Consider the following 12,076-nt stretch of genomic DNA (forward strand, 5'->3'; position numbering starts at 1 on the left):
CTTGAACTTCCACAGGCATTTCTTTCTGGGGAACTTGCCACTGGAAGGCTGAAAGAAGGAAGGGAAGCTGAGGAAGATAGAAGACACAACTGGGGGAACTTTATGGCATCAGGTGGAAGTCATGATGTTGGAAACAGGAGATGAGCTAAATAGGAAGAACATGGCCCATCTAGTTTCCCGGCCAAGGGCTGAGACTTGACCTGAAAGAACCTGAGAGCCAGCCAGGGTCACCAAGGTACAGTGGGAAGCTGTGGGAGAAGCTAGGGCTAAATCTCACTCAGCTTTCTGTTAGTGCCTGAAGTATCTTTCTGTAGCAGATACTGGTGGTAACGTTGGGGGGCCTGGACTGTTTGAGAGAAGATGATCCATACAGAAGCCTTGTTTTGGGGACAGTAGGTCATCAGTAGGATGTCCAGGACAGGGATTCTCCTGATATCCAAACAATCCAAAGGCTGGGAACCAGTTGAGAACTGAAAAATTTCTAAAGTACGGGTGGGACATTGTCTCCCAGAGCTGCTACTGCTTGTAGCTCCAAGAGACCTGGCAGACACCTCATGCTAGACTTGTGGGGAAGGCTAAGCTCTAGGATGGGATGGTACTAAAGTTTGAAGCAGTGGGCCTAGGTATGTGCAAGGCATGGCCATTGCAATAGTAGAAGACGAAGACGAGTTGGTTTTTATATGTCGACTTTCTCTACCACTTAAGGAAGAATCAAACTGGCTTACAATCACCTTCCCTTCCCCTCCCCACAACAGACACCCTGTGAGGTAGTGAGTGAACTTGAAGGGAGCTGTGACTAGCCCAAGGTCACCCAGCTGGCTTCATGTGGAGGAGTGGGGAAACCGCCACTCACATGGAGAAATGGGGAATCAAACCCGGTTCTCTACATTAGAGTCCACCACTCCAAACCACCGCTCTTAACCATTACACCATGCTGGCTCTTCATAGTGCTTCATATTATGGAAAGTTATAAGGAAATTATGGGTTTCTGAATTGTTAATACAGTGGTCATCATGTTTTCTAGTCTGCTGTAATCCTGTGGGCTTGCATTATGTCACTGGATTGCAGTTTGGTTTTTTGTAAAGGATTGTCATGGTCTCCACTGGAACATAAAAGAGAGTCATGTATTATAATAAAAATCTTAAGTGGTAACGGCAGCTCTTAGAATTGCTTGACTGATAATGATGCCCCCTTTAGTCTGTACAGCCCATAGAAATAATGCAGACACTTATTTGCCTTTGACATGAGAAAAGCAAGCCATCATGCTTTTTAAGATGTACAGAATCCCAAATTAGATAAATATTTGCTTTATGACACAGCATTTAATGTTATGTTTGCCATAATTTGCTGCCGTTCTGACAGACTGCGAATAAGAAGTTGGTCTAGCACTCCATAAAAATGCAATAAATTAGATTAAAATGACTCCCCCTGAAAATAATTATTCCACGTATTTATGAATTGTGAGGGGATGTGTAGTTTGTACCAAAGCCATTTATTTCATGAGTCAAACGTAAGAAAGCAAAAGACCTTCCTCTCCCCCCCCCTTTTTTTTGCATTATTTCTGCCCTGTCAGGAGTTACTCTGAAACTCTGTACATGGGATAGGTTTTTGGAGCAATCCTGGATTCAGTGAGAACTGCAGCATCCATGTCTAATCACAGGCTTCCGGAGTCTTCTCCATTTTTATGCTGTACATGTTACAGCTGCCGTTTAAGCCTTCTATGTCAGTGATGGCGAACCTTTTAGAGACCGTGTGCCCAAACTGCAACCCAAAACCCACTTATTTATTGCAAAGTGCCAACACAGCAAGAAGTCCACATAAGGCTAGGGGTTGCCAGGTCCCTCTTTGCCACCTGCGGGAGTTTTTTGGGCGGAGCCTGAGGAGGGTGGGGTTTGGGGAGGGACTTCAATGCCATAGAGTCCAATTGCCAAAGCAGCCATTTTCTTCAAGTTAAATTGAAATAGCAGATCTCCTGCTACTACCTGGAGGTTGGCAACCCTGCATGGGCGGCCAAGTGGGGGAAGGAAAGCAGCTGGAGCATAGCCCCCACCCCTTCAGTTTGGTTCTTTTTCTAACTGTTATCTTCATACGAATTAAAAAAGACTGTTAGGGGGGGGGCTGATGGTGGGGACAGCCCTCTGTACACGCTCAGAGGCACCTTCAGTTGCATGAACGAGCAGAGTGGAAACCCGAGCTAAGCGAAGGGCTCAGCTCCAGCACAAACGCCAGGCGGGAGGAGCCGGGAAGGCACCGCTGGTCCCCAGCCTCCTCAGCCGGGGGAACAAACTCAGGCGAACTCTGTGCTGGGGCTATGGCGTGCATGCCCACAGAGAGGGCTCTGAGTGCCACCTCTTGCACGCGTGCCATAGGTTCGCCACCACTGTTCTATGTCATAGCTGCCCTTGCATGAATATCAAGAGTATGTAAGGTATCCTAGGGTTATGTGGAATGTCTTAAATCCCAAACATAGAACAAAGATGTCCCTCTAGAGTACAATCCTAAAGAGAGTTACTCCAGTCTAAACCCATTGAAACGAATGGGCTTAGACTGGAGTAACTCTCCTTAGAATTGCACTGCTAGTTTACTCAAAGGAATTTCCTAGCAGACAGCAAGCTCTGTCTTACCAAATACCCTTTGCTCTGGTTGTAGTTGTTCTAGAAGCCCAACTGGTGTCAAAAAACACCTCCACTGGGGGTGGGGGATGCATTCTTAGGATAAATGTCCACCCTGTTTCTGTGCTCAACCATTACTTGTGCAGAACTGCCTTCACTTGCCATCAGAGGTGTCATAGAATAGCCAGCTCTGATGGGTGATATAGTGCTGTCATGCCTGATTCAATTTGATCTCCCATGTCACTGATTCAGGAAGGAGACAGAAACATAATTCTTTGGAGGCGGGGGGAGAGTTGGTCTGAAGCGCAATAGCCAGGGAAACAATGATAACAAACAGGATTTAAGAACAAATCATGAATAGTGACTTATTTAGGTTTTTCGTGACTATTTTCTGGATCACTAATTTCTAATTTGTTTTCTTATTTCCTTCATTTACGCCCTGCCCTTCTCTCGTATAAGGACCTAAAGCAACTTGCATTGTGTCCTATCCATTTTATCCTCACACAACCTTTTGAGGTAGGTTAGGCCAACAGTGTGTGACTGGCCCAAGGTCCAAGTTTTGATGGTAGAGAGGGGATTTGAACCGGGGTCTCCCGGATCCTGGGTCAACCACCACACCACATTTGTTCTCTGGTTTCTGCTTCAAAAGCAAGACTTAAAGGCTATGAATCGCTTCTCAGGTTAAATGTCTGCTGGATGTTATATTTGTCTTAAGGACACATGGATGGTTATTGAGGTTAGTCAGCTTGACTGCTTCAGTACTAAATCCATGGCCAAAATGTACAAAAATGTAATGTTATCCCAACTAGAGACCTTCCTTATTAATCTGCAGGACTGGATTTTTACGTGAAAAAGAAGCAGGTGGATTGTAACGAATACTTATCATTGTCAGTAACAAAAATCCAAATATCTTAATCCAAATAATGGTTTTTTAAAATAATACTAAGCTGTGTTTCAATAATGGAAAACATAGTTTTGAGTATTGGCTGGAAAGGGGAGAGCAACCTTTTCTAAAAGAAAGCTATGATAACCTTTCAGGAGTTCTCTAACATGTTGAAAGAGTATGTCTACGCTGACTTATTAAATTAGGCAAGGTCACCTTTTCATTTTATTAGCAGATTAGGAATGCCAGATCATGGACTTTGATTTGAGAAAATGTAGCTGAATCATACAGGAACATATGTCAAGTAGAAAATAGGCTGGACAATGTTAAATCAATTCCAGGCAGCAGAGACCCCCTCCTCTTTTGTTGTTTTAGCAGTGGGTGACTGTTAAGAGGAAATGGCTTAATTGATGATTATATAATTGATTAGATGGGCTTTTCAGATAATGATAGTAAGCAGTAAAATCTTTTGCACAAGTCCCTTATCTTGGGTTGCCAGGCCTCCAGGTGGGGCCTGGAGTTCTCCCAGACTTAGAACTAAGGACTTCAATGTCATAGAGCCCAATTGCCAAAGCGGCCATTTTCTACAGGGGAACTGATCCCTATCAGCTGGAGATCAGTTGTAATAGCAGGAGATCTCCAGCTAGTACCTGGAGGGTGGCAACCATACTTACAACTGATCTCCAGACTACAGAGTTCAGTTCCCCTGGAGCAGATGGCAGCTTCAGAAGGCAGACTCTATGGCATCATATCCCTGCTGGGGTCCCTCCTCTCCCCAAACTCCACCCTCCCCAGCCTGTGCCCCCAAATCTCCAGGAATTTTCCAAGCTAGAGATGGCAACCCTAGCTTGTATCAGCTATCCTTGCTAGTACGTGAGATTTGTGGAAAGACTTTAACATTTTCTTGTACAAATCAAGTCCAAATGCTATCTACTGTAGGCTGTGCCCTTTTAAATAAAAGAGTTTTTGTGCTAGGGTTGCCGGCCAGGTACTAGCTGGAGATTCCTGCTGTTAGAACTGATCTCCAGCTGATAGAGATCAGTTCACCTGGAGAAAATGGCCACTTTGGCAATTGGACTCTATGGCATTGAAGTCCCTCCCCTCCCCAAACCCCACCCTCCTTGGGCTCCACCCCAAAAACCTCCCACCAGTTGTGAAGAGGGACCTGGCAAACCTATTTTGTGCTTAATTTTTAAATATTTACAAAATCTACCATACTAATACTGTGTTGAACTAGCAAATGGATCCATTGGGTGCAAGGACTGCTTAGGGGTGTCATTTTGGGGTAGGGTTGGGAGGTTACAGTAAAGTTCAACGGCCTTGTCTTGGGTATTTTAAAAGAATTTGCTGTTTGCTTGTTTCTTTAATATCTCACAGTAACAATCACAGCAGTGCTAAGTATACCAGTGAGCCACCAATCTTTTAAAGCAAAGGGGTTTGGAGTTTGTCAAGCCGGAGGTGGTTCTTCCACTTCTTTCCTTTGGCCCCTTTCTATCCCAGTTCCTGGGCTTCCTATCTTGAGTGTGTGTGTGGATAAATAAATGTATTTAATACAGTCCAAGACCAATAAAAATAGAATCAATATAATAAATCAAACTTCCAGAATATCAAATAACTTTTGAGAAAAGAAGCATTTCAAAATTATAAATTCACAGAATTATATATTAATCTTTATAAAAATTATAGCTAAAAAGCCTATATATGGCTTACCCAAGTCTTATAGGCTATCCATCCAAATTTGGCGACTTTGAAAGTGATCTCTTGATTCTTGATCTGCTAGCATAACTGAGCGAAGAGTCCTTCTAGTTTTACCGGGGTGGCGGGAAATTATGGGGGTAATCAGAGTTTCCCTAATATGACTATGGATCTTACAATCAAAAAAGATATGCTCTAGGGCAGTGGTTCTCAACCTTTTTTGCTCCATTCCCCCCTTCACCATTGTTCAGAATACAATTCCCCCCTTCCCAAAATAGTCTATGTCAAAAGGTGCATTCCAAATAATATGCCCTTTGCTGAACAGTGGTCCCAATCTCCCCCCCAGAACCCTAAAATTCCCCCCCAGGGGATATTCTCGATATTCCCATCTCCACATAAGCACACACATTCTTTAGATGGTGAACCTCTATATCTACCCTCAAGAATCGCTGAGGGCAGCATATCATACCTTAATAAGGTGAAAATCCTTCTATGATCAGGGTTAACTAAAAGCTTAACATAAGGCATCAGAGCTACCTTATTTAACATGCCTGGATTATAAAGAAAGCTCTTAACTCTATTCAAATCATGCTGCCTTTCAATATCCAGAATCCGCAGTCTAACCATAGTCTTTGCCTGAGCATAGTCCCTGGTGGGGGGTAGTTAGGGGATGGCCGGGAGCAGCGTAGCCGAACTGCTTCCTGAGAGGCTTCCTGGCGCCCCCCAAAAGAGTAAAAGTGTAACTTTTACAAAACCCAGTGAAACTTCTCTGTTGAGCTTCATGGGGCTACGTCAGCTATTTTGCAGGCGCAAGTAGCCGCATTGCAAAAAGAGATGTCCCAGGGCCTAAAGGGCTTTGGGAGCTAGCTAACGTCACCTCCGCCCCTGGGTATGTCCCGGGAAAGCCTCCATCACCGCCAGCGTGAGGCTTTGCGCTGGAAAAACACTACCAGGGAGGCAGAGCTGGGGCCCGAGGCCCACGCTGCTGTGCAGCTTTCCAGAGCTGCTGTAAGTGCCCCTGCATCGGCATCCCTGCCCACTTAGTCGGCGCAAGTGGCCCTTACACCACCATAGCGGTCGTGCCGGCTCCTGAACAGCTGCTGCCACCACCCCTTCAGGATTGCTCAGTTAGTACATTCCTAAGCAGAGCCGGCGTGATGTAGTGGTTAGTGGTTAAGAACAGTGGTTTGGAGCGGTGGACTCTAATCTGGAGAACCGGGTTTGATTCCCCACTCCTCCACATGAGCGGTGGATGCTGATCTGGTGAACTGGGTTGGTTTCCCCACTCCTCCACATGAAGCCAGCTGGGTGACCTTGGGCTAGTCACAGCTCTCTCAGCCTCACCTACTTTCTTCTGCTTCTGCTTCTTTTCAAGTGCCATTGCGGTTTCCCTTTCTGGGTAGACCAGTGAATGGGAGTTCCCTCACTTCTCTCCTTCCTCCTCTCCTTCTACCAGGAAGCTTCTTCACTGGTTCGGGGGTTTGCCTCCTTTCCTACCCCCTTTCCCTCCTCGCACCAGCTTCCTTGCGAAAGTCGTTTGCAACAATATCTTTTGTTTTCCCCCTCCCTGGAAATGTTATCTTCTTGGGTGGCTTGTGGAAACTAATGTTGATGGGTGGATGACCATTTTGGGTGGTAGGCAAAGGTGTAAAAGGGACCATTCCTCAGGTGCAGAAGACGTTTTATTCCACTATCATTAACATCTCAATAGTTCTGGGCCCATATGCAGCAAAGGCTGCTTTTGCGATGAGCAATGAGCCGCACCCCCTCCGCGCTGAACCGAAAGCGGTTGACTTGGCCTTGGCAATCATGGAGCAGGTGATCAGATTATGCTGAAATCAGGCAGAAAATGTCCTCTTCTGGCCACTCAAGTGAATCAGTCAAATTACCGAGTGGCAAAACCAATCCAGGGCCTTGAGCCATCTGAACTGCCACTTCCTATAAGTCGATCCTTTGTTTATTCCAAAACTGTTTTCATTTTGTTTTATTTTTTTAATCTTCTTCTCTGTCACTTGTTATGCGCATTTCAGCTGTTCTGTTGAGCAAATGCAAATCAGTCAGCCCCTTTAGAATAGCAAAGGGCTCATCACTGCCAGTTTAGGAAACATCTAACCCCAGCGATGACCTACATAATGAGAATGTAATCTTAGGAGTCCCTCCCCCCTCACCTGCCGAAAGAACAGAACAGTGAGGTTGTTTATGCATGGGAGTTTTACCTGAGGTTCGTTGCTGGCTGGACCTGCACTTTCCTGTTGGGAATCTATGCACCAGCAGTCTCCAAGCTCAAATCAAGTCCCCGCCCCTTTAAATGCTGCTTTGTAATTGGCTTACTTTGTAGAGCTCACTGTGAGATACAATTCCCCGCCCCAAACCCAATTGCTGCATAAAAAAGCATTTTAAGAACACACAACAACAAAAACCCAAAAAAACCCCCAGAGCAATCTGAAAGGGGGGTGGGGGAGAAATCCAAGCCTCAGTTTTAAAAAGCTTTCCCAAGAGGCTGCATGGTAGGAGGGGGAGGCTGTTGGGTTTCTGCTTTGACACAACAGAACCCTACAGAAGGAGCTTTTGCTTCTTCTGAATGCACTTCTGGAGGTATCCTGAATGGTTTTTTAGCTAAATGCTGGTTAATCCCAGAACTTTGACAAGTACGGTTTGCTGCTAGAGTAGGCCATCAACTGTGCTGTTAACGCCAGCGCACCTGAAACAGTAATCATTTCGTTTCTAGTATATTATTAAATTAACTGCACAGGGATTGCTTCCCCCCCTTCCTCCTGTGAGTTGATGCATAAATGACATGATTTACCCTCCAATAAATCTAACGTCAGATCAAGCCGTGGCAGCGTTCGCATACCCTTCGGTCCCATGACAGATTATTTTTGATTGCCGCAGGAGTTTACAACAGCTTGAAACCATTCAGATTTAAAGGCATCGTTGAAATTTTACAGTGTACCTGACTCGTACGAGAGGCAGGCGTTTGGCCAGGCTGAGGAACTGAATTTAAGTAGTGTCGTTCAAGGGTATGGGGTTTCTGGATAAAGTCTGCAACTGGAATTTTTTTTTAAAAAAATTGGGTAAACGTCCACATAGAACTTGATCGTGACCCCCACTGTAGGTATCAGTGTGCACGTAGATGCATAGGGCATCCTGGAACTGTCCCACAGTCTGTTACAGGTGTGCTAAGAGCTCAGGGACTGTTAACAGGTATGCTAAGAGCTCAGGGGGTGCTTGGCAAGATTTGAGGGCAACCGGCCTGCAGTCACTGTTACAGTCACAGACAACATGAAGCCAGTTTCCAATGTCAGCCATGGTTAGTATTAGTAATAGTAAGATGGTGTGGGGTCTGGAGACCAAGTCCTGTGAGGAAAGGTTGAAAGAGCTGGGTATGTTTAGCCTGCACTGGGAGGTGATATATCTATCTTCAAGTACTTGAAGAGCTGTCATATAGAGGATGGTGCAGAGTTGTTTTCTGTTGCCCCAGAAGGTTGGACCAGAACCAACAGGTTGAAATTAAATCAAAAGAGTTTCTGGCTAAACATTAGGAAGAACTTTCTGACAGTTTGAGCAGTTACTCAGTGGAACACGGCGGCTTTCTCAGGAGGTGGTGGACTCTCCTTCCTTGGAGGTTTTTATGCAGAGGCTAGATGGCCATCTGTCAGCAATGCTGATTCAGTAAATTTAGGCAGTTCATGAGGGGGAGGGCAGGAAGGGTTGCATCAGTGTTTGGCTCTTGTGGCCCTTTCTTGCACGCCCAGGGTACATCCGATCCCACTTTGGGGTCAGGAAGCAATTTTCCTCCAGATTGGCCAGGGATCCTGGAGGGTTTTTTTTTGGGGGGGGGCATTTTCTGGGCATTGAGTAGGGGTCACAGGTGGTGTTGCGGGGGAGGTAGTTGTGAATGTCCTGCATTGTGCAGGGGGTTGGACTAGATGACCCTGGTGGTCCCTTCCAGCTCTATTATTATTATTGTTGTTGTTGTTGCTGTTATTGTTATTATTAATCTTATCCCCCCCTTCTTTGGGCCAAAGCTGGTCTGGGGGATCAGGGACACGTCCCAAAGTCCAAAGAAGTTGCTCTGGCAAAGTCCAAAGCCCATTTGAGTCCTTATATGGGCTAGTCTAAATGACACAACAATCACAGAGACGTTTCCATTTTCACATGACATACATGTATTTTTTTTAGAAGTGTTGCCACATGCCTTTGATGTGTTGAATCGGTAGCTCATGACCTCAGGAATCCACTTCAAGAATGCTGTGATGATCTTATGTAATATTTTTAGCCAGTGACATTCTAAATAGTTATATTATGCTCATGGGGAAGGAGGCATTTGGTATCTTTCATCATGCAGTTCTGAATCCAAACCATCCCAGAGAACGGAGACTGACTAGCTGTCTGTCGATATCGTTTTCTTTCTAAAATGTGGCCTTCTAACTTTTTCCTTTAAAAATCTAGCAGTGACTTGTGGGATAGGAAGCCTTTGGAGCTCTGGAGAGGGTGGGGGACACACCATGCAGTGGTGATTAGCATTTGCCGCAATCAGCGCATATGGCACAAGACATCACCTCACCACCAGGAATATGGCTAGATGTATCATTTAATCACTTTCACACATGCCAAATAATGCACTTTCAATCCACTTTGCAGCTGGATTTTACGGTGTGAAAGGCAAAATCCACTTGCAAACAATCGTTAAAGTGCATTGAAAGTTCAGATTGCTGAACTTGAGTTCATTCACAAATTCAGAACAATGGACCCACCCAGGGCTGAATAGGACCCAGGACTTTTACCTCACTACAAAGGCTAATTTTGTGCCCTCAAGCATTTCCCCTCTGTTCTAATCAAGCTAATTACTATGGGCACTGTACCTCTGCATCTTGAGTTCCTTCATTCCAACACCCACCTTCAGACTGGGATATAAGGTCTCAGAGATTTTCATTCCAATTTGTACCCGATGAAAGGAGCTTTGCCTCTCAAAGGTTTATACCCCCACAATCTTATTGTTCTCTAATGTGCTACTGGACTTCAATCTAGCTGTTCTAAGCCTAAGTAGTCCTGAGACTGCACGGAAACTAAAGAGGTGGCGCTCTGTGCTGATGCACTGCTCAATAGTATAACGTCAGAGCCTTGTAGGGAAGTGGGCAACCTTGAACGGTGGGTGTGTTGATTCAGATTCCTCGCTCTCTAGGTGTGAGTGGCCAGTCCTGGGTTCAGAGTGTGGTAACAGAACCTCTTCCTCAAGCTCTGTTTATGGTGGGTTGGGAGCCTCAAGTCTTCCATGGCAACTAATTTTGGCTTAGATCATTACCAGCTGGGTCTAGAAGGTCACAACTCCATAGCAGGAGAATGGTGGGGTTCTTGTTACTCTGGGCCAAAGCACAGGAGGTGCTCGATGCTGGCATAAAGTAGTGATAGTTACCCTTTGTGAGGACTCACAGCAGAGAACCGGATTACTCTCTCCTCTCTCCGTGTTCTATACAATTTGTTTAAAGGGTCAACATTTGTTTATAGCTCGGGTTGGCAGGTCCCTCTTCGCCGCTGGTGGGAGGTTTTGGGGGTGGAGCCTGAGGAGGGCGGGGTTTGGGGAGGGGAGGGACTTCAATGCCATAGAGTCCAATTGCCAAAGCGGCCATTTTCTCCAAATGAACTGATCTCTATTGGCTGGAGATCACTTGTAATAGCAGGAGATCTCCAGCTACTACCTGGAGGTTGGCAACCCTATTTATAGCATTTAGAAATATTATTCAATGATCTTTCAATGTATAATTCTGTTATCTAGGTGCTTTGGAACACAGGCAGGATAATGATGCTGCAGTCATCTTGTTTGAGGGCTTCCTAGAGACACCTGGTTGGCCACTGTGTGAACAGACTGCTGGACTTGATGGCCTTGGTCTGATCCAGCAGGGCCTTTCTTATGTTCTTATGATGTATTAAAAAAAAAAATTCAGAGCTGAGAAAGAGGGAAATAAGTCTGTAGGAGTAAAGACCTGGAGATCAGTCGCCATAAGGTGTGGCTGATGTTGGGGAAAGCTCACTCAATTGCAAATGGAAAATGTATTGAATGGAAAAGTCCATTACTTAACGTCAAGATGTTATGACTAGATCTGTTCTAACTTCAAGAACTCTGTGACCATTAAAGGCTGGTCCATAGCAGGATGCTGAAGGATGATGCGATCCTAACATTCCCTAGTCTTACTGACGTGGAAGTACATTCTGCCATGGGGTCTTTTGATAATGTCCAAAAACAGTGCTGCTCCAGGTGGGGCTATGCCATGTGGCATTCCTGAATATGTCATTTTGGCTTTGAGATTCATGAGTGGGTGTCCATACCATGAACCTTGGAGTACTGTGGGCTCTAATCCCATATAGAAATGGATGAAATCTGAACAATCTGCCCTTCCTGCTCTATCTGTATTTATTATAAGTCATGCTAGATTAAAGATAGCATTCCAGTTCCATACTATGTAAATGTTTTTAACAGTGTTTTTCTTTCCAGATATAAGGACTTTGTTTTTCCCTGATGAAACCCACAAAAAGTTTGCAGAGCTCAAGACACTTCAAATACAAGGTGTTTACTCCTATTTATATCTTGTATGAATTATATTTTTCCCTCTAGAATGTAAGTTTTGCCTGACCCGTATTTTGTATTGCTGCATAAAATTTCCGATGCTTGCGTTTGTATAGTTTGAACTTGCACCTGCTTGAGTTAAAGCCTCAGTTGAAGTAATTTGACATTCGACTCAAAATAAATAAAAGGCAGAAATTCTTTGCATAATACATCATGCATTTATTGCTGTCCCAAAAATGTTGATGTTTTCCACCTAAAATAAAGAGGTTAGGCTACGAATGGAGCATAGCTTTAAGGGTAGCTGCTAGCCATGAGAGCTGA

The 12,076-nt window shown here is 44.9% G+C and overlaps 1 protein-coding gene across 4 annotated transcripts in view; it reads left to right on the forward strand.

Annotated features, from left to right (window-relative positions):
- DACH2 (dachshund family transcription factor 2) overlaps positions 1–12,076 on the forward strand; it is a 401,104-nt gene that overhangs the window by 199,814 nt on the left and 189,214 nt on the right. Inside the window, exon 3 of one of the 4 annotated variants that reach the window (XM_056859520.1) lies at positions 11,669–11,755. The exons of 2 other annotated variants lie outside the window; for them this stretch is intronic. In XM_056859520.1, coding sequence (XP_056715498.1) covers positions 11,669–11,755 — 87 coding nt within the window. The remainder of the gene's footprint in view (positions 1–11,668; positions 11,756–12,076) is intronic. One more of the 4 variants, XM_056859521.1, reaches the window with a different exon arrangement.

Source organism: Euleptes europaea, chromosome 13, assembly GCF_029931775.1.
Source record: "Euleptes europaea isolate rEulEur1 chromosome 13, rEulEur1.hap1, whole genome shotgun sequence".
Classification (NCBI taxonomy): domain Eukaryota; kingdom Metazoa; phylum Chordata; class Lepidosauria; order Squamata; family Sphaerodactylidae; genus Euleptes; species Euleptes europaea.